This window comes from Chamaea fasciata, unplaced genomic scaffold, assembly GCF_029207755.1.
Source record: "Chamaea fasciata isolate MVZ Bird 193981 ecotype frontalis unplaced genomic scaffold, bChaFas1.0.hap1 SCAF_9, whole genome shotgun sequence".
Classification (NCBI taxonomy): Eukaryota; Metazoa; Chordata; class Aves; order Passeriformes; family Sylviidae; genus Chamaea; species Chamaea fasciata.
In genome coordinates this window covers 12042643-12066045 of record NW_027094094.1, presented here as the reverse complement: position 1 = coordinate 12066045, position 23403 = coordinate 12042643, and the positions used below count along the sequence as shown (strand labels likewise).

Sequence of the window (23403 nt, the reverse complement as noted above, 5' to 3'; positions counted from 1 at the left end):
TCCAAACTAGAACCATTGCCCCAGATTCTTGGCTCACACAATTATTCATTCAATTAGGCAGAAAACAATAGATAGTCGGAGAAATGGGAGGATGGCACAGAGGGGTTGCAAGTGTTTTCATCTATCTCACACAGTCCTACTCAGGGCACCCTGTTCAACTGTACCATTGATGTTTCTACCCCCAGGCTGCAGAAAGACCTAAACAAAACCAACATTTAATGTCTGACCAGGCTCACACTGGGCCAGGCACAAACTTCTTAGGTACCACAATGACAGATTCATTTGTTACTGCAATTGCTGGGCAAGCAACTGTCCCACACCAGGGCAGCTTAAATAAGCTTTCCTTGCTCTTATTGGATGCTTACGCATCACGTTCAAAGCAAGTATTTTAAGACAGTCCTTGCAGAAATACACATATATTATTTTTTTCCCCATTAGGAAACTGCATTTTAAAGTAACCTCTCATCCTTGCAGAGATATCGCCTCTTCTATACACTTGAAGCTGAAGATCACCTCCACTCCCCATGCCATCTGTTCAAGAGGGCTGTATCTTGAAAAAATATTTGACTAGTAGATTATCAAACAGGCAAATCCAGCTAAAGTGTCTGAGTAAGAGGATTGGCAGCAGGCATTAAATAAGGCCTTTAATTTTAGTCTTATTCACCAAGTTTAGCTTCATCACGAACAGCCTGGGGAGGGCCTGTCAGTGTGGGGGGTGTGGGCAGAGGTGCTGGGCTGCAGTGAGGAGCACAGCCAGCACCTTCCTCTTTCCCCGGCAGAAATGATCCCACTGGGAGCTGTTGGGCTCCCCAGCACCACCACTCTGCAGACCAACCTCAGACCACGTCCACTTGCCACGTAGCCTGGCTCATGCTAGACCCACACACACTGCTTGGAAAATGTTCACATCTGGCTTTCACGTGACTCGAGCGTGCCTCAGAAATTCATCATCTGGATAACTCACTCCTGCAGGGGAGAAATCCACAACCAGGGAGCCCTTTCCTGAGTTGGAACAGAGGAGTGGGGCCAGAGGATCGTGTGCTTGACAAACTGCACAGTGACACGCTCACAGCTGCATTTTCACAGCCTCATCCTTTCTAAAAGTACAAACGCAAAGAAAACTTAGTCCCAGTTTTCCACTCTGTTTACTTCTGAAAAACCCCATTTTAATCCCATTCGCAGACCCAGAAGTATCCAGGACTGTTTAGTTTTTGTTCTGGCAGCCATGGCTCACATTAACTCTTTCCACATGGCAAGTGGGGATTGTTTCCCACATGATCACTGTGGTACAGCCCCTGCACATACAGTTTTGCAGCAGTTCCAAGTTTTGCTGGGAAGTGCCTAGAATATCTGAATGCTAATCCACATCTACAGCTGTACAAACTGAGAGCATCACCCCTCTGAGGAAAAAACCAGCCTCCAGCACTGCCAAGGAGGAGGGCAGAAAAGCCTCAGACGTTGCACTTGGAAACTCACAGGTATGTACACATGCTGGGATTCATGTGTGGCTCAAAAAATGGAGCAAGAGTCAAGTCCCAACTGTGAAGCAGCCATGCTGCCAAGCACAGAACACTCAGCAGTACTGGCCTGTCCAGGCAGAGCCAATAATCAATGCATGCATTGTAACTCCTGCTGGACACCTCTGTAAGTAATGCTTCCAGCCATTTCTGGTTAGCTAAGCCACTCCATCCAGAGCGAGCCCGAGAGAGGATTTGTGCTGTCACACAGCCTGGACGCTGGCCAGCCGCAATGGGACAGGTGTGAAGCCACTCACAAAGCTGGATGCACTTAGGGAGTGCTATTTTAGGGGTGAGTGCTCTCATCAGGCTAAGGACACACACCCTACATCCAGGTTTCCAGAATCTGAGAAGAGAGGTTCAAGTGCTCACCAGCCTAAGTTACCCAAAATGCCCAGGGAAGATTTTATGTGCTCCTCTCAGCCAGCCAGACCCATCTGTGCCACATACAGATTCCTGCAGTGGCTGAGGATCATCACCCTCTGCTCCAGCTCCCAAACGCACTTCTCACCTGCCTTATCCAGCATGCCAAAATCAAAATATCAGTACTCTCTGTGCAAGAGAGGAAAAACCCACACAGGCAGCGTTAATACCATCTGCCACCAACAGACAGAAGAGGGAGGCAGAACAGGAGCAGATGGAGAACAGAGAATTCCTTAAAAACAAGAGAAATGCCATTATATCCCCTAAGGTACCAAGTGCTTTGTCTGTGCTCAGCTGAAGACTCTCTGAGGCATTTGCAGGGTTCAAGCTGTTCTACCATGGCTGTGCTCAAGCCACACCTCATTTTTCCAGCCCTCCCTGAACCCAGTCTCCCTGCTCTCTCTCCTGCACACAGGGCTCTCTGCGGCACCAATGCTGAACTGGGAACGGCAAAGAACACAAACACATTCTTTTCCCTAATCCTGCACCCTGTCCTCCCCACACTTGAGTTTAAAAGCCAAGGAGCAAAACAAAAACCCCACACCAATATACAAACATCTATTTCTTTCTTATCCCATCTTCCTCCCACCACAGCATATGGGCCACCCAGAAGATGACAGTGATCCTGTAAATCTAATGGGCCACATGTCCTGTCAGCAGAAAACTGAAGCAGTGTGGAATAAAGTCTGCTATCTGCCCTTCTCCCTTCTCTTCAGTAGCCTCAGGCAGAAGTCCAAAGCACTTCAGTTTAAGCGGTGACTTTAAAAATATGGTGTACAAGGACAAGTGTGAGATCAGCTTTCTTCTGCCAGAACACTACAGACTGGATTTGGAGCATGGGATTGGAGTGGACAGATTCACATCTTGACTGAAGATGCAGAATTGGGTCACACACACACACAGATGCTGCAAGGACATGAAATCTGCCTGACTTAGCTCTTCCTCAAATCCTGCTCTCTGCTAGTGCACCTGAGCACAGGAGCAGTAGTCTTGCCTTGGAAAAAAACCCAAACCCACAGAATGGATGTTCCTCTAATTATATGAAAAACTTGTTTAAAAAAAACCAAAAAGGCAGTCCCATTTAAAAAAAAAATCACGAAAGAGAATTAGGTCTTTGGGGAGTAACTGCATCATGCAAAAGCCAATAAACTGATCAGAAGTTTAGCAAATTCACTATCTGAGGAAAAATAATTCTCAATCATAAGAAGAGGAAGCTCTGTCATTGATGACTGAATTCAAGATGCACATTGCGATCAGTAACTACTAACTTTTTCCAGAACCAGGTCCAAAATGTATATCCCCAGTAATTAAATGAAAAGGTTTCTTTGGTCCTTAATTGCTATGCTTTTGCCTACTCTACCCTTCCTTTATTACTAAATCCTTTATCTTCCTGAAAAGGAACAGAACAAAACAAAAAAAAAGCAGCTATGTGAAAACCAAAATGTTCTGCCAGAATCTGCTGTTTTTAAATTCCATGCAATAATTAGCACATAGAGCCAAGAAGGTTAATCGTATGATGAGGGAACAGATCACAATTTCTGATCAAGAGCAATCTTGTCAGTACATGCTTGTGAAGTTATAAAATAGTGACTGGCAAACTATCCCATCCAGCCATCCTCATCAACAGGCCAAATGGCACCAAGGAGCCAGTCCACCATCACTGTTTCTGCCCCAGTTGTAGGAAACAATGCAAGGAGCACAGTGCACATGTGTGATTCATCTGGATACAAACAAGAGCACATGCCTCAGTCTGCAGGGATCATGTCATACCACAGATTTCTTACAAGGATTAAGACACCAAGTTACATGATTTAAGATGTTCCTAGGACCTTGCCATGGGCTTGGACAGATTTGCATCTCTACTCACCACCTTAAAAAAAACAAACAAACAAACAAAAAAAACCACCTTCCAAGCTAAAGTTTTCAAAGGCACTATAGGGAGACAGACTTTAGAGACAAACACCATGAGAGCAGAACAACTCAAAGTAACATTTGAGTAAAAAACCACATTCTAGCTTTTTTGCTACCACCTGGGCCCAGATTCACTAAGCAATGACCAAGTCCCTGTTTTGGGCAGGTAGCCCCCAGCATCTGAGAGAAGATGCATTGCCTCATGCTGGGATTGACCATGGCAGTTAATTGGATATTTCAGCCTCTTTAGTAACACACTTAGATTTGGCTGCTTTGAGAACCCAGTTAAAAGGCTTAAGAGTTGTTCTGACTGAGAAGGTAAAACTGAGACAGATTTCACAGCCAGTTGGATTAGTTAAGGCGTGCTCCCAGTTCTAATACTGAAAGTTTAATACTAAACACCACTCAGATGACATCCCATCAATACTGCAGCAACCTTAAGGTAAAGGGAAGGCAACACTATATGTTTCTTGGAGCAGTCCTTCCTTCTCCTTCTACTGCAGCCATTTCCCAAAAATATTACACAACACCTGCCAGGGCTGGAGGCTGTACATTCTCTTCTCACCCTGTGCCTACGTGTAGCTAAATTCTCGCCATAGGCCTGTGAAGCTGGCAGAGACCTCCACACTCAATTGCATCAACCAAGCTTTGTTCCCAGGGTCACCATCTCAGTCCTGCAACAGGAAATAGTCACATAACCCTGCTGGTCCAGCTGGAGGCTCACGCATTTGTGACCCCGTTGAATGATTAAGCACAGAAGAGGTGGCACATGCTATTAATTTTCTGCACATTGTCTTAAAGGAGGCAGCTCAGACCAAGTCAAGAAAATAAAGCTCATTTATAAAAAGGAAAAAAAAAAAGAGCAAGACATGCCATGGAACTCTAATTGCAGGCTAGACATGTGCAGTATGACAGGATCAGAAAGGTTAAGCTCTGAAGCGATGAGCATAGTTCAGCTGTAAGGACATAAAAAGCTGCAAGTTGAGCCATTTCCCTTGGTAATTACAAAGGAAGCAGAAAAAACCTATCCCAAATAATGCAAAAAACCAGCAATTAAGGCAACTCCCTGAAGCTGACAGAGTGCACATCCTTAGTGCATGAGGGCAAGGAAGAAAGTTTCTCTGGTAATAAAGAACTAGGATAAGGAAGCAACTTTGGCCATCAGCTCCACCCATAATTCCCAGGCAGCATCCCACAAAGTGATCAGCCACGAGGGCCCTTGGTGTTGTTACAACAATCTGCTTGTTTCTCGCTTGAGGCCCCACTTCTGTCCTTGCTGAAACTCTCTCAACTCTGCTTAGTAGTTTCCCCATTGAGGAAAAAGACAGCATTACAGATGTTTCTATAAAAAGTTTGTGAAGTATCTTCCAATGGACTCTGAAGTTTTTACTTACTTGCCAGCAGATATATCCTTCCTAGTTTTAGATTACAGGAGGGAAAGAAAGCAGTGATTGTTGGCTGTGTGTAGCCATAATCTTGCTAGTCCAAAAATTGGACAGGGAAAGCCAGCTGAAAGATGGTTTACTCATTCAAGGAAGCCTCATCAGCATCCTGAGGCAAGACTGGCTTGAACTGAATTATTAATTTAATATTCTAAGTGCTCAATTACTATTTAAAATGGACTTCAGCTGCCAGACTCAGCCAAAGCACAGCCAGAAACACTGCAGGACTGATGGAGCCATGACTTCTTTATTATGAAAGCTCAATAATTAAAGCTTCCCCTTCACTTGGAGGAGCATCCTACAGCATAGCAACAAGGTGCCAGTGGAAGACACCAAGCAATGGCTTGAAGCCAGCTACACCCCCAGCAGCAAAGCGGGCAGTCAGAGCAGGGGAAGTTTGGTTATGATTTCAGAAGGGGGTGCCCAGCAGGGCACACACAAGGGCTTGGTTGCCTACAAGGCAGGCAGCAGAGATCACTTTGAACGTACCTCTTGCACTGGATCTGACCTCACAGCAAAGAGAATCCTCTCAGTAGTTGAGGAACACTGAGACTCAGTGTAGAAAACTTGTGAAGCCCACACCAGCTCCCTACTGCCACCAAACACCAGGTCCCAGATGCTTGCCTCAGCTTCGTGACTAGGATCTGACTGCTTTGGCATGAAACCAGCCAAGAAAGAGTCTCAGCAAGGGGAGAGGGCAACATCTTATTCCAGGAGTCTGCAGTTTTCTCTAGCCAGCAAGGGGGTTTTTGAGGTGGGGGACACAATGACATCTTTCGGAAGAAACACACTCCAACTGGTTTTATAAGCCACATCAGGCTTAGCAGATATCTCAAGGGTTAATTAGTTCACCATGCACAGATGGTAGCTGGTAGGGTTTGCAGAATGGATTAACCTAATCTGTGGCTTGTAATATACCATACAAATATCCATTCCTAGACTTACAGCAATTCTACCCTTATTTTGATTTGAGGACAGAAAACCCACTTAATGGATGCCATCATAGAAGTAATGCCTATTTTGAGTGAGAAATGAGTAGTTGTTCACTTAGCTAATGCAATTGACAAAATAGGAGCTTGAAAAGTAATGCCTTCCCAGTTTGCTGCAGAGGGTCTTTGGGTGGACCAAGAAGAGACCATGTGTTGCAAGTGTACAGAATATGCCCCTGGTAACCACTCCTCACAGTTGTACTGAACGGCTCTCCAGCACTGACAGATGGTCACAGAGCAACAATTCAATTGCCTGGAAACACGAAGGCAGCTTTCTGAGCAGCTCTGCAGTGTATCAAATAAGGCCCCCCAAGTCCAAGGTAGCAGCTACATGTGGGCATTTCAGGCCACAGCAAATGCCTGTGCCTTCACCGAGCTCCAGGTCTCTGAACTGGCTGCAGGTTAAAGCATTTATAATTAGATCATATCCAAGCAAAAGGCTGTGTGTTTACCCAGCCCTTTGCACAAGAGGAAGCCTGGCTCAGGGCTGGCATGCAGAGATGCCCCAGATCGGCACAAGACTCCTTTTGTTTAGCTAAGGATGTGCCACACTATTGCATTTGGTTCAGAAGGTCTCAAGTGTTTACAACCAGCATCAACTACAGCGGTAAATATTTCCATAACTCCTGTTAAACTCTGAACTTATCCAGTTTCTCCCTGCTCTAAGGGGCAAGCAGAGGACTAGCTAGACACTCACTCTGACAAGGCAGAGGTCAGGGTAGAGGTGACGTTGGCTGTCTGAGGCATTCTCCGAATGTTTCTGCAATCGGCCATCCTCATGTCATGCCTACACATGCCTGAGACACAGCAGCTGTGGGATTCCTGCTGGACAGTATGGGACAGCTGTGCTCACACCCAACAGCCTCCTCCCAGCACATCTTTGGTCAAGACACAAGATGTTCATAAGCTCTCATTTGTTGAGAGGTGCTTGCATTTAAAAATGCCAATTTGTCTCTTGTTTAAAGAAGCAGTAGTTCCATGATCTGCACCAATGGAAGAAACTGCATTTCAAAGCTATTTGTTATCTTAAAAGACCATCACAGCAATCCTGAAAATCTGTGCTTATTTACCCCATCCCTTTTTCAAGTGTCATAAAGCTGGTCTTTGTTAGAGGCTGTAACTGGTAATTCCCTTGGCATATTCCTTTGCTCATTGCGTGCACACTCCCACAACATCCAGCTCCAAACAGAAGGAAGCATTCCTCTGCCATGCTAAAATCAAGCAAGAAGATGGCCAAGAACAGGGTCCCTTTATGCAGCTCAATTTGTTCATAGCGCTGCTTCACATTCCTCTTTGTACGGGGTAAGTGGGGAAGGAGTGTCCCTCAGCTCCACTGTTTACAAGCCCTGGCTGAAAAACATCCCAGCACCAAAAAGGAAAGAAGTCTCAGAAGGAGATCTGGCAGCATGAGGAGCTGGGAGGGCCCAAGGAAGGAGCCCAACCTGAGTGCCCCTTGCAGGGATGAATGACCATGCCACTTAGGGTTCTCAGGGCAGGGGGCCAAAGAGTCCAGCAGGGGAGAGCATCCACAAAAGGCATCTCAGCTACACTGACTCAATTGCTTTTCTCATGATGTCATAGCAGATCAGCTCCAACTTGCCCCCAGAGCCACAGGAATGGAGAGGCAGCATTTTCCTTCCACTCCCAAAGCAGTTCCTCGCATCTCTTGCCCATGAATTGCAGCACTCTTTCACGTAAACTGGTGCACTGAGCCCAAAGCTCTCTGTGTCTCCTAATGCTGTTCCAGGTCAGTGCTAAATCAGGTTGCCCCAGAGACTTCAGCAACGTTTTTCAAAGATTTTTACATGGCCCAAAAGCCCCCAGTGCTCAGGATGTGGCACTGAGCCAGGAACTCCCACACTTAGCTCTGCCTTCTACCCAAGCCACTTGGACCTTTTTATTTATGGCCAGCTCCTCTAGAGAAGGTGCTGCTGCCAATTTAATTCACAGGCTGTTGTGAACAAACACTTTCTTTAATATTACATTTAAGAAGTCCTAAAAGTGCAACCCAGACAGAGGCTTTACAGGAGATTAAGAAGACCATGCATGCCCTAGTTTGTTTGTGGGACCAGCACCTTGTACCATGCTTGCCTCTTCATTACCACGCCCCCACCTCAGGGAAATTCAATGAAAGGTAGCTAAAGTATTGACCTGCAAAGGCAGCTGCCAATTGATACACAGGCCACTGGGGTTAAGCAACAACTTCTCTTTAGTGCATCACTTAGCTTTTTACAGGATGGCAGCTTAAAAGCCCTTGTAATTAACCAACAAATCAATCTAGGCAGTGATATTCATTGGAGTCCAGTATGTTACATTCATCTTCCCTTCACTCCCAGAGACTAAGCCACTGCAGTGTTTCTTTATCATCTTAAAAAGCAGAAAAAAAAAAAATCCTCCCCTCCCTGCACACAGGCCAGAGTTTTCCAGGAGTCAGTATTGGTTTGAAAGGCTTCTCTCTGGATGCCCTGAATGCAATTTGAAGCATCCAAGGTTCCAAACAAAGTCAATGAGAGTTGCAGGTGCTCAATGCTGCTTAGGGGAAAAAAAAAAATTAAAAAATAGAAAGCCCTGACACATCCAGCTCAGAGCAGCCAAACCCAGAGGCCCATAATTACACATCCCTATTGAAAACACATCTGTAAAAGTCACTAAGAGCTACGTGGGGAGGAGAAAAATTGGATTTATATAGTTTCAAATCAGGGTTTTATAGGACATTTCAATCCAAGATTTTAAGAACAAAACACTGACCTACAGCCTTTGAGGCAGCCCAAACCCAGACACAAGCACTGAGAACATTTTGCATCAGAAGCCTCACCAGAGCCTTTTGGACAGGCATGATAGAAGATTCAAACCAGCACAGAAAAATATACCCTTTCCCTCCAGAAAAGAACCCCAACTCTGACTCTGCATTTTTACCATTTACAATGAAAGAGAAAGAAACATAATGCAATTATCATCTCACATTGGAGATGGAGCCATATAAATACAGTAGAGAAGAGCAGTCATTTTAACTAAAATACCATATAAATCAGGTTTCTTCTATCTAGTGCAAAGGAAAGAAATTGATGCTTATCTCCAGCAGGATTCAGCAACAAAAAGTTAAACTGCTACACAATTTAATGCCACACAAGATAAACAGAAGGGGAAAAGCAGGGGGGTAAGGTCCTCTCTAGAATCACACAGTATATAAAAAAAAAGCCTGGTGTCTTACCTGATTTTCTCTTTGAAGATCCATAGTCCCTGAAAAAAAGACAACAACAAATAGACATGGTTAGAGCTGGGAACGGTGGTGAGAGAATGGGTGCCTCCCAAATTTCCACCCATATGCTCAAGGGCTGGTGCTGCGCCCTCCCTCCCTTAAAGCGGAGGTGAGGGCGGCCGGGCATGGGCGGGCGGGGGCCGGGGGCGTCCCGGGCAGCCCCGGCCCATCAGCGGCACCGGCTGGGGCTGCCGCAGCACCGGGGGCTCGGCAGCATGTGATCAGCCAGGCAGAGCGAACCATCCACGACCAGCGAGGCAGGGGAGAGGGGGTGTCATTTTTTCCCCTTTAAATCGCGCTATTAAATGCACAGCTACTGGATTAACCCTTAACGTCCCCCCGGAGAGGAGCGGGAATGAGAACTGTTTGCTGCAGGGATGCGGCTGCTCCAGGCTGAGCTGGCGTGGCTGACAGTCCCGAGGCTAATTAATTTGTGAATAACCTCCAGTCCTCTCCTAGTTATCTCTGACAAGCACTTGGAAAGCACAAGGGAAAAAAAAAAAAAACCAACCCAAAACAAACCCCAAACTTTGTCATTTCTTCTTTCTTCCAGTATAGAACACGCAGCCTTTACTTTTCCATAGCGATTTAAAGGGTGCTGGCACCTCTACTCGTGCAGAACAGCTGAAACCCCAGACAGCTGCTATGGGAAGGGAAGAAATTACTGAAGGGAGCGGCAAGAACTGACTCGGGATAAGCAAAACGAAGGACAAAAATACTTGGCTTATGGCTGTGCTTCCCCGCGGTGCTCTCCGGAGCCTGTCAGACCCACCGGGGCACTGTCTGCACAGGCAGGAGCCCGGCAGCGCCCGCGGCAGCCTCGCACCCCGCATGGCAGTGTGAATCTGCCAGAATCACCCGATGGCAGGTTCTCTTCGCAGGAATCCCACCAGAGGGGCAGGCTGTAGCCTCTACATTTTGGGGGGCTGGGCTGTCAGAAGTGGGGTTTTGTCTCCTCTGCCTTGCTCCATCCTCCAGAGGATCAGAGAGAGATCATCCCTAAATGTTTAAAGAGAGTTTGGGGGCTCAGCTGAAGAAACAACACATGTCTTGAGGGCAGAGTTATGTCTACCTGTAAATTCCATTCTGCTCAGAATTTTGTGTGCATCCCCATGCCTTACATGTCTAGGATTTGCTTCCTGTAATAATTGGATAATTTTTTGCACCCTTTTAATTTCCCAGTGTCATTTCTACTTCTATTACATGGGGTTTTTTTTCTCAGCCATGTCTGCAGCAGTATTTGATGTGATAATGCTACTGCTCATGAGTAAGTTGCTTCTTCTATAGAAGAGACATCATATGCAAATATAATTCCTGCTATATGGTGGCTGAAACAGAGATCCCTCAGACCAGGCCAGGGATGGTACAGTCCCCAAAATGTAGTCCTCTACCTCAGCTTGGCTCCCATGCCAGTCTGAAGCTTTGTGGGGCTGTCAATACAGCTCTCCTGGCATGCTGAACTCAATTTACATGAATAGAAATGAGGTAATGATTGATTGACATAGTTAATTAGAAAAAATTAATTTATAATTATAAAATAGTTATTTGCATCACTACGACCACGCAATTCACAAGGCTTAATGAAAAAAAAAACAGAAAAGCCAATCGACCTGTGGGGCTAGTTTTCCTCTTTTCATTTAGTCTTTCTGTAAGTTTTAAAGTCAACTTTAATTGGGTTCTGATTTTTTGGGTTCCTGAAAAAACCCCCAGGTACCCCATGTCTCCCCATCCTGTTACTTTTTTGTACACCAACATTTCACTCATTAAGTCAGGGAAAGTAGGATCAAATAAAATGACGCTTGAAATAAAATCTTCATCTCCACAGTGAAACTCTGAAATCCAAAACTTGTTCCTCCCAGCAAGGACAGAAAAAAAAAAATAGAAAGGTAAAGAGATACAGCAAATAATCTCTCTGGCTGTGTAAAATGCTCTTTGTGTACATATTCTTCACCTCTTTTCTGCTAATGAAAAAAGCCTGTGTTGCTGCTTTGCAATAGCAGCAGCAGCAAGGAGCCCTGCCTGACTCCATGTTTAATTTTTTTTTTAATGTCTTACTATCCTGCATATGATTCATTGATGTATCTTCTCTCTCACAAGTGATGATATCTAACAGTGCCTCTCAGGCTCACTGTTTCCAGTGAAGCATTAGAGTGAGGCTGAAGTATTGGTTTATGTCTCCAAAACAATAAAGGAAATTATTTAATGGTTTCTCTTAACTGTATCAATTTCCAAGTAGAAACTCTGATCTCCTGCAACCCAGACTGCACCTGGCACACCATTGGCCCTTAGATCAGACAAAAAATGCGGTCATGCAGAAGAAAAACCCTTCCAAGGAAAGGTACAATCAATGCCATATCTGTAGCCACACAGGGAAGCTGACTTTCTTTTCAGCTTTTGCTCTTTTTATCTTTTCATCTTTAAACACACACGTATTTCCATTCTTCTTCCATTTCTATATGAGAACACACACCCCCATCCCAACTCCACTGCCAACCGTAGCTACAAGAATCACAATGAAAGCAGCAGGTGGAACTAAAAGTACCTCTGGCAGTTCCCTTCTTCATCATCCAGGATCACTCCACACTGAACAAACACCTTTCTCCAAATAGCATATTTCTAGCCTTTTTTGAATGAGAATCTAGAAATTTTACCTAAAGTCCTCCTGTGGGGCACTACTTTTAGCTGATGCTGCGCCTCATTAAAAGGAAGGAAAAATATTTCCTGCGGTTAATGATATTAAAACATTGCTGGTGTCAAGCATGTCACACAAGCTGGATGCACTCTTCTTCAGTGACAAAGGATGGATCTCCTTTCTCATTAGCATTACCCCAGGATAACATTACTAATTTGAAATCTAGCAATGAATGTGAAAGGAAGACCACAAACATTGCTATAAAGCTGACTGCCTTGTAAGCACATTAAGCTATCCACAGTCAGTCTGGAAATTTCTGAATCATAAAAATACCTTCTGTTGAATTAATATGTCACTTGCAATCTAATTTAAATATGAAGGTTGTATTAACAATGTTATGGAGAAGTTTTATGGCACATCTTTAGGGACTGACTTTGCTGTTGTATTCACTGAGAGTTAATAAACATTGATGTGTGTGTACATGTGTTTTGATCTATCTAAACTATGTACAGATACACACAAACAGTGGCACAATTGGAAAGTTGTTTAAAAACTGAGGAGTATCCTGACATTTGTTCAATAGAGACTAAGAAATGTTCCAAGTGGAGAAGACTGGAGGTGACTAGGTGCATTGGCAACAGATTGTGCCTATCTATTTTCTCATTCACTTTGATTTATATCTGTCCCAGAGGGTTTCTCCTGCATTGCCTGTGGATATCTAGCAAGTCTGCAGAAGCCTCCTGCAAGACCAGCTTCCCTTGGAGGTGATGGGTTCAGTCAGGGGATCTCATCCCTGTGGGACCCATGGTGTAAAGGCTCTTTAGAAAGCTTCTCCCCCTTGCTGTGGGACAGCAGACCCAGGAAGTTTACTCTCTGGGATTCCTCCTTTCCCAGATACGTCACATTTCAGCCCGGGGCCTCTGCCTGTCAGTAAAGCAAGGCTCAGCTTCAACTCATTTAGCAAAGATTTCAGACAACCACAAGTTTCAACTATGAGGGGAAATAGTGCCTGCAAAACATGAGAGCTGTCAGACCCTTGGAGCAGCACGGCTGGGGGAGCTGCACAGCAGACATTACAGCAGATGAGACAGAAGCTAAAGGCAGAGTAAATTATCTTCCTGTCTCTTTCTCAGTGCATGCTGTCCAAAGGAGATGAGACAGTGTCAAACCCCGAGTAATGGAGGTCAGCCTGTATCCTCGAGAGTATTTTAATACATAAATTGAAATTGTTCCGTATTTGTTGGCTTTTGTTAATTCATGTTCAAATACATTGTAGTCATTTCTCTTCCCAGGCTCTATAATTCCTAAAAGTCTCTAGTGGTGTGGGCAGACTGTGGTGGAGATATATGACATTTCAAACAAACAATTCAGATTATAATTTAATCACCAATGATTTGCCAGGCAGATTAAAAGCACAGAAACATTTTTACAAGGAAGTCCATTCTCCCCTTCCCCACACTTAAGTTTGCAGTCAGTAATGAAGACGGCTTTTTCACAAACTATTTTTCTTAGCCCTGCTATCAGATTCTCTGACACTATTTTTGAAGTGAACCGATACAATAATACTTTGCTACTAATCTTTATGTGCACAGAAACTTGGGCCTTGAGAATACATTTGCATCTTGAAACTCTCCTAACTGTTTTTTCTCAATAGCCAGACTAACTTTTTTTTTTTTAGACAAGGCACAAAACCAAGTGTGACCAAGAACTGGCATCTGCCTGTCACCAAGGACTCTGGTTGGAGGAGCATCTAACACCTTAATATTATCCAAACACACAGGAGCTATATGGAGAGTGCAGTGTTGAAATTCATACTCATGATACTTGGAGTGCAAAAGCTGAACCATGTGCATGAAGGCACCTCCATTCCCACTAAGCCCTGAGACCCATATGACATGTAATTAACCAAAATTAACTCTGTATGTTATGCATTGGGAATAGAAACTCAAACACATGGATGCACACAGGTATACATTTTCCCCCTTCAGCATTCCATCCTCTGATATCATGAAACCACAGCTGATCTCTTCCCTGAGCCATGAAAACAGATGAAGGCTTTTTTCCTTCTTCTTCTTCATCTTTTTTTTTTTAGAAAGTATTCTGTTCATTTCCTGATATAAATCGTTGCATTGTGGAACCCTCTCCAACATGAATCTGTCCTTTCTGAGCAGAGGTCGAGCATTCCAGCCCTGTGAGAAAGGGCCCCATTGTGGTGGTCCCAAGACTCCAGAATTCCTCGCCGCGAGCAAAAGGGACTTGTGGGGCAAGAAGAGAATCTGTCAACCTGATTTGAAACCCAGGCATTTCTCACAAGCTGGACGTGGCCTCTGCTGCTGCTAAGAGGGGTAAACCACTGTTGTGCAATCACATCCTTAAGAGAACAGGGACAAAACAGAAGAGAGGATTTTGCCTTCCTGTCACATTTCTGTTGTCTTTACAGCACATCAGCCCAACTTTTTGTATTATATACTTCTGCTTAGGCTGAACTGACTTCCTCTGCATTCCATAACAAAGGTGGCCCAGTTTGGCTTACCAGGACCCAACTGCAGGTCCTGATTTAGTGCTTCAGTGACTTCTGACAGCTTGTTTGAACCCAGCAATGTAAAAGTCAACCAAACTTCTCCTTGTGAAACTCCAAGCACAACACTGGAAAACTTAATTACTAAGTGCAGAAAAGATCACCCCTATACCAGTAACCTCAGCTTGCACAGAAAAACCAAGGTTGGAAGGAGATAGACACTGTCTCCTCTCCAGCAATGGACCCTCCCTATACCTGAGTCCATGGATTTCTATCATGAGGCAGAGATGCAGGACAAGGAAAGGCAACATCCTCTGTTCTGCACTCATCCTGGAGATTAGCCCCACACAGCACAACTTGAGCTCTGCCACCAAGTCCAAAGTGCAGGGAATTCAGACAGCTCCAAGGCAAGTGACATCCCTGTGGGCCATCTCAGCCTCACATGGACACACTGTGTTTGAGAGCAGCAGTCACCATTTCTTTCTTTATGTAGAATGGGTGTTAGGAGGACAAGAGATGGGTTTGAGACACCAAATCCCTTCCCTAAATGAGTAAGAAATGCCACAGATTTCTGTCCCAAGATTCCTCAGCAGTGAAGTTGATTGCTTGGCTCCAGAGAGCAACTTTAGTATTTGGCTCAGGCTAAAGAAATGCAGAATTAGCCTCTTGCATTTTTCACAATTACATTTTTATGATGAAATTAACCTCCTGGAGGAAGACAGAGCTTTGAAAATGCACATTCAGCATTTCACCAGGCTGTGAGATACAGGGCAGGGCGCTCTGACAGCAAAGCCCAGCCTCTCCGGCACCAGGGAGAGATGGCTCAGGCTGGGAGCTGCACAACACTGGAGCAATGAGCTAACTCCATGTGATCCTCTACTGCAAGGCCTCAGCAGCCTTGAAAAAGTCAACACTAGTGTTTATAGCAAGTTATTCCTGGAAAGAAGTATAAAAACAAGGTCTTGCCTAAGAGTCACATCCTCATCTGTTTCTGGTTTACCTTGTTTATTCTTACAGATGGCAAATTTCTCCACAGGACAGAAAAATGTATTTACCTTAGCAAGAACTCTGGGTGGAGGTGTTCTTCGTCTCCTCTAAACTGACCCTGCTTGTCCCTGGTGGGGACGCCAGATTTATCTCTGTCTTACAATGACCAAGCATGTGTCACTTCATTATAGCCTTTGTAACATAAATGCTGAGTGATAAAAACAAGTTAATAAAAATTAATCATTCTCATACGGAGGTTTTCCAGTTGTGCCCTTCACTTGGGAATATTATTGCAAACAGCTACATGCAGATACAACATGTTTAAATGATGCATCTAATCAAATTTACAAATTAAGTATTGAGTATCAGAGTCATAAATTCAAATGTACCTTATAAACTGGTTGGCCTAATGAGCTTGCATATAGATCATATGAATCTGATTAAGAGCTTAAGAAGTCTGCACAGGCTTTGAATCTTCACTTCATTTTCTTGAGCCCTCCCTGATTTGAGGGTGGGTGCCTCAAATTCTCATTTCTGTAGATGTGGCTCCAACTTCTGGTTATCAAGCACATCATCCATTTGGGTTTCTAAACTGCAGCCTAAGCAGTCCCACTGCTGTTTCAGGCTAACTCTGCCCAGAGCTGTGTGTGTAGTGCCTGGCCACTGTCTCCTCCATCTCCCTGTCTCTGTGGATGATCTCCCCAAAAGGAGACATCACTCATGGCCTGCCAGGTTGGTTGCTCATAAGAGGCAGGACACCATCACCTCCACCACAGCCATGCATGGAACCAACAATGTCACCCCCAAAATGCTCATCCCAGAAAGTCCTTGGAGATGGACAGAGGGAAGGAAGAGGAGAAAACTCCCAAGTGACAGGCTACCAAGCCTCAACCCTAGCTCCAGACACAGCTTGTCCAAAAAGGCTTTTGCCCCTGAATTACTGCACCAGGAAGAACAGTTGGAGCCCAGCAGTTGAAATCAAAGTAAGAGAAGAGCTTCTGCATGTAATGCAGCTGAATCATGGTACTCATTGGTGCTGGACTTTGTAATCACCAAAACCAGGCATGGGTTCAAAAAGCAATGAGATAAATTCATGAAACAAGGATAAATGGTGGCTATTGTACTCCATGCTCTGGATGTTTTGACCCGAAGAGTCCCATAGTGGTTGAATGCCAGAAACAGAGAGGATACACAAGGGAAGTTCACTCTGTATTTGCTTTGTTTCTTGCACTGGCTCTAAGCCACTGTAGGAGACAGGAGGCCAGATGGGGCCCAGGTCTCACCTAATTGTGGCCTTATAATATATTCTCCTGTAAAAGATCAGACTGGATTAGGATAAATTACATCCAAATCACACTGCATTACTCAGCACATTAAATTGTCTTTAATCACGTACTTTGATGGTCTAGAATCTTGCTTAAATTTACCTCCTGTGCGTATTTCTGTGCCTATTCTGTTGAAATCACTGCTGAATTTCAACTGTGCATAACCAGGCTCTAATGAAAAGCCAATAAGGCTCTTTGATCAGGCTTTAATAGGACTCATCATGGGGACATTCTCTACTGTGGCAAATGGTTTCCTCATCCTGTCTCTTTCAGAAATGTTTTGTGAGCCTTTAAAAGCAATTTAGTCCTGATTTATGTGAGCTAAGTGATTTCTGTTGCACATGTGAGTTACAAGAAAAGGGCTCTCATCTCTATTTGCTACACTGTTCAGGAAATCAGTTATAAATGCTGTAGTGCCTTCAATGTCTCTGACTTCAATGCAGCGGAAACCAGCAATCTGAGTGAATGCTTCATCATCCTCAATTCTCCCACATGTGCATCCAGTACTTAAGGAGGCAACCTATAGGATATTTTTTGGTAAAGGGTATTGAGACTCCCTTGTCTAAGCTGTTTACCTAGGCTGTTTCCAGCAGATATTCAAGGAAACAAGCATGCAATTCTTTAATAGAGAGCATAAGAAATATATTGATGACTATCTAATAAAATTAGGTGTGCGTTCAATAGGACTGAGTCACTTCATCACACGTTTAGAGGTGAGGAATGTAGAAAGGGTGACTGAGCAAGTTCATGCAGTCAGCCAGGGGTGTAAAGCAACCTAAAAGTTGTGATGGCTTGACCTGACCTGCCAGTGACATCCAACAAGCCCTGGGACTGATGCCACCAGGAGCCATTGTGAAGTGCCTGTGGCCAGTGGTGTAACTGCTACAGCTGCTGCTGCTTTGTTTATGGGGTTGCTGAGAAATGACATCCTCAATTCTTCTCACCCCTCATCTTGGGCAGAGAGACCTGAGAAAGGAGAAGTGACCCAAACAGTAGTTTGGGCTGCCTGCCTCCTGCTGTCCCCTCCCGCTCTTGAGAGAAAGCCCTTGGGACATGCAATTCCCCTCGGCCCTCATGCACTGTCGCCCCAACTTTGCCTGCTTTTCAGAGTTTGCATTTTGTTCTCATGCAGCTCCAAGAAAACAATGTATATTTTTAGAATTTATCTTTTTGTTTACATAGTTCTCCTCTGGGAGGAGAAAGGTGACTGATGGTGGTCTTCACCAACAAGGTCAAGGAGGTGGCAACCTATGTAGCCAATCTTGTGCCTTCTGAAAGAATTGTATATAAGATGGAGTCAGAAAAATTAAATATAGAACTTTCCTGCTGACCTTCTTGCTGCCTGCCTCATTCTTTCGTGCCCTTACCGGCAACAATGCACCACATCCCACCTGTGAATACAACTCCCCATGATGAATAGGGGCTGGTGATATTAACTCCTTGGAAGACCCACAGGACCAGGACCCTTTCACAGAAAGATAAAGCAGAAGAATTCCCTGTGTGCCCTTTTCTTTCTGACTGCCCAAGCCATGAGGATACCCACTCACAGCCTCCTCTGAACACTCTGCTTTGCCCCATACCAGCCTCACAACCACCCCACTGTGTGTGCTGGGTTTCCTCATTGCTCCCTGGGATTCCCCACAGCCTATCCCAGTGCATGGTGCAAGTGTTGGCAGCAGCTCTCATACTGGAGGCTCACACAGGGAAATCCCAGGCTGTCACTCGCATTTTTGACATTTTAAAGTCTCTAACTTGGCAAAGTAAGGAATTATTTATGGGCATTTCCAGACATGGCCCCAGCCATGCTAGACCTCTGGGCTCCCAGTACAAAGGAGAGCATGCCAGATGCTTGGTGTTGGACAATTTTGCAAATTTTTTTTCTAGTGGTGCTCTTCTGGTGTGTAATACTTCTGTGTACTCAACTGGCTTTTTAGCAACATGATGCTTGGACTTGTGTGTCTTGCTGCTTCTGCTACACGTCCAAGGGCAGTAGGACCTGAAAGATTAAGACTGCAGTGTGCACAGACAGCAGATGGCTATTGCATCTGTACTTACTTTGCACTGCTAAATACCCTATTGCCCTACCTAGTCTTACATCCCCTTTTAGTGGGAGATCTCTCCCTTGACTTTTAAAAATCATCTGTTGCACATATGGCCCTAAGAATGGTAAATATTTTTTCCAAGAGAGACAAAAACTTATGATGCATGTGAGAAGACAAGATGAAGCCCACACAGTATGAACTTCAACTTCATCTGGTGACTGTAGTCTTTCCTCTTTACATTTCCTTCAGTGAGAACAGGGAGATTAAAGCACAGTTCCTTCCCAAATGTGCCTCAGCCACATGTCCTCAGTTAACTGTCTTGCAACATCAAATGTCTTTCCAGCATACTAAACAGTGTAGTTCTCTATAAGACACCAATTTTATATTACTTGGAATTGTTTTCTGCCTGTTTCTACAAAGCAGCACATGGAAATATCTTTCAAGTCATCGAGTTCTTTAATTTACTAGTCAACATAAATCATGGCATGCAAGATCTACTGCAAGTTCATGAACTCTAGGAAATTTTTCTAATCACTATCCTTTGAACTGAGCTTTTTCAGACACTGTAAAACTCCAAACATAGCTAGTAAATGCATCTAGTAAATTTTGCTGGACTGGCAACTACTAAAAGCAGACTTGTCTTCCCTGATTACCTACCAGGATCAGGCAGTCTGAAAACATCCTCTGTGATTCTAATATTAAAACATAAAAGAAAAAAATCCTGAATTTATCTTGCCCAGTATAACTGTTGGGATTCATTAAATGATTCCAAATTATCACTGAGAGGCACCAATAATGGGAGAAACATAGACACACCTTCCCAAAGGTAAAACCTTTCAAACACTAGGGTTACTTTTCAAGGTGACCAAACCCCTTTCAAATATCCAATTCCGATAGTAGGTCCAACTCTTTTATGCTCTCTAAAAGGTAAAAGAGCTAAATTACATGACACTTGCAAAGAAGCATCGCAAAGTTTCCAGATATTCCACTCTGGGAAGTAAAAGACCCACTGAAAAAGGATTTATTGAGCACTCCAGGAGTGAATGGAGGTTCTCTTTTTTGTAATAGGGCATGAAATAGTAAATAAAAAAAGCCATGTACTTCATATGGTGTAACAGATTGTTTCAGTCTCAATGCTCAGTTCATTTTAGGAAGGAAACAAATAAAACAGCTATTTCAGCCTGGACCACTTTAAGATTCCTGAGACTAAAGATAGATATACCCAAAGTTTCATAGTCCCATACCCCAAATTATCAAAAGTTCCAGTGAATTTTGCTTGATTGGTTTTTGATAGATTAAAATACTGAACTTAAAATTAACTTTGCAGAAGCAGATGTTTTTGCTATTACATGTACAGATCCATCCTAATACTTTCTTTTGAGCCTAACTCAATTAAAAGGGCAAATTAAAAAAATCATATTACTGTCAAATATATGCTTCCATACTTGCCTCAAAACACCTCAAATCATGTCAACTGACTTTCTAAGGTGATCAGCATTAAATATTAAATAACTCTGGAAAACAGAAGAAAATATCTTTTTATATGCGTTTACAACATACGCAAATTGCACACACCATGAAACAGTGCAACGTGTGAATAGACAAAAATTTTGCTGTCCTGTTCAGATACAAATTTGGATGATTTTCAGATGTGCTCAGGCAGGAAACTGTCAGTTTCTCCTTGTTCTTTTTCTGTAACTCCTGTCCAATTCTCCATCCAGACATTAACTTTTAATTCACATCGTACATCTCCAAAGAGTGTGTGTGGCATTTCCAATATCTTTTTCCATGTTCTATGTTCGTAAAAGTGAAGAGGCATAATGAATGAATATAATTATTTCCATCCATTCAGCTGGTTATAGGAGCAGACCTTTTTATTCAGCTCAAAGAGAAATTATTTGTTCCTTCAAAATGAATTATGATTCAGGGCGTATTTCTGGCCTGCAACATGAAGGATGTCTATTTTGCAGAGCTAAATGGCCATTGGCAGCTTATTCCTGCTTCAACTGTTTGTGTTATCTGATATATATATATCACATGTGGGTGAAGGGAAAATGACATTGATTGTTAGGCATTACACCCCCTCCTTTTCAGTTGTTGATCTCACTTGTCCAGTAGTTCCTAAGCTTGAAATATCAATGAGGTTTTGCAAATGTCATGCCCTGCAATCAGCTTTTGTGCACTATTTTCTCTCTCTGTTACCTGAAATGCCAGAAGCTGCACAATAGCAAACCACACTCTCAGCAGGAACACTGTCTTTCCTACCAAGGAAGGCCACGCTGTGCCTGGCAGTAGCATCTACCACAGGGTGACAAGAGCATTCCTGAAGTCTTGGGAGGTTTCTGTATTCTGAAGTTCACACTGTGGTGTCCAGTTCCAAGCCTGATTTCAGTGTTATTTTGAATAATCTCTCATTATGGTAAAATACTCTGAGATTCAAAAGTAGAATCCAGGCACACCAGCCACGAGATGCAGCTGTGGGGATTATGAATCAGAGCATGAAACGGAGAGTCCTACTGCCAATAACCTACTTATTAACAATTTCTTCCCCAGTCATCCTCTGGGATGAAGCTAATTCCTGGAATCTTCTGCTTTGCCTCTGCTCCCTCTGCAGCACCAGCTTTCCACCCATCCCTGCCTCGCCACTTTTGGCCTCCGCATGTTGTCTCCTGGGCAGCTAATTGCCTCCCTCCCCTGCTTGCAACACACACCTCACTATAATGCAAAATGGCTCTGATCATCACATGGACACGCTGGGCTCACAAAGAACCCACAAAACCCAGCTCTGATCTACTCAGCAACAGCATGTGCATCAACAAAAATTCAGCTTCAAGCCTTCAAGTTCTGCTGTGCATCCCATCCATTAGCAGTGCCTGGGGAGCTCTGCAGAGACCTAGCTCATGATTAGATAAAAGCCTTTCCTTCTAAATCATTGTACAGAAGGAAACAAGGGTCTGAAAGAGTGAAGTCCATGCAGATTAGAGGCCAGGCAGATCCCCTCTGCTGGTTGTTTATGTATTTTCATTTTATACTAAAAAATGCAAGGTTTTGTTGTAGGGAGTAAGCTGCTTAATTTATTTATTGTGGTAACATTACCAAGACCCTTTTCTCAGTAAAGACACAGAAAAGGGAAAAGTGCTTTAGTCTTTCAAAAGAAGAAACACTTTTTAAACAGTCTTGAGAAAATCTTAGAGACCTCCATGCACTAAAGCAGATCTGCGGTGGTGATGAGAAGGAAGAGGCTTTTCGCCCACCTCTCTGTCTCCACTACCCCAGAGCCTGCAGGTCATTTCATGCCCAACAGGTCCTTGAACTGCACTAATCAGCAGTGAAACAGTCCAAAATGCAAACATAACACCCTGCCCCTCATCCCTCCTTTGCCTGCCTTGAAGGTCTCCAAAGGGTGGGCAAGGAGCTGTGAGAGGAGTCAGCCTCTGGAGCACAGGGCAGAGGACACATGCAGAGGAGACACACCATGCACACCATGACTGTGACTGTGGCTCGCCACCAGCTCCAAAGAAAGTCCATCTCTCAAAGAGGACTTGAAAAACAACTGCAATCATGACAACAGAGCTCCAAGTGGGTCTCCAGGTGCAGTTTTATTCAATGTTTAAAGTCAGGAACATTTCAGAAGGAAAACTGCAGTTAAGGCTGGAAACAGATCCTACATGAAAGAACTCAGGAGCATCCAGTTGCTAATGCAACCACGGCCACATTATCTTCACAGCTGAGCACCCAGGAGCTCCAGTGGATCTCCCTTCTCTGAAGCAGGGACAAGATGCCACAGCATTTCACAAGGAGACAGCTGAGCAGAGAACTCATGGCTGAAAGTTACAAAGAGTAGAGGCTGGGGTTTAACTTCTCCATCCCTCAAAGACTCAGACTCAGTCGTGCTCACCTTCATGCTATGACATAGTGTGAGTTTAAAAATACATCGCTCCTCTTAAAAGACTGTCACAGCTCTTAGAAGCATGAAAATCAGGTTGTGGGTGGGAGTAACTCCACAGTATATCTGCACAGTGTGTGTATATATATATATATATACACACACACTTTTGAGCAACAGACTTTAAAATTCCACTTTGCAGAAAGCAGACTTTTAGCACTTCAGGAGTTGAACACAGTGTTATTATCAGAGGCTGGGAGCAGAACTGTTTTAAGAGGTAAGGGTCCTTTTCTATTCATTTTTTTAGGAAACATACTTTTTTTATAGCTCAGCTTCTCTAAAAACTAATTATTTTATGCTCAGTCACAGCTCTTCACTGGTAATGCCACGCCTAATTTGGAAGACATGAGCACTGAATTATTTGGCACAGGGATATACTCAAAGGAAAAGAAACTGCTTACAATTTATGATA

General features: G+C 43.9%; 1 protein-coding gene across 8 annotated transcripts in view; it reads right to left on the bottom strand.

The window, feature by feature from the left end:
* Positions 1-23403, bottom strand: part of SH3PXD2A (SH3 and PX domains 2A) — a 248717-nt gene that overhangs the window by 85302 nt on the left and 140012 nt on the right. For 5 of the 8 annotated variants that reach the window (XM_066190976.1, XM_066190978.1, XM_066190977.1 and 2 more), the window contains one exon: positions 9494-9522. In XM_066190976.1, coding sequence (XP_066047073.1) covers positions 9494-9522 — 29 coding nt within the window. Of the gene's footprint in view, positions 1-9493; positions 9592-10052; positions 10072-23403 lie in introns of those variants that run through there. The other 3 variants (XM_066190982.1, XM_066190985.1, XM_066190981.1) reach the window with 3 other exon arrangements.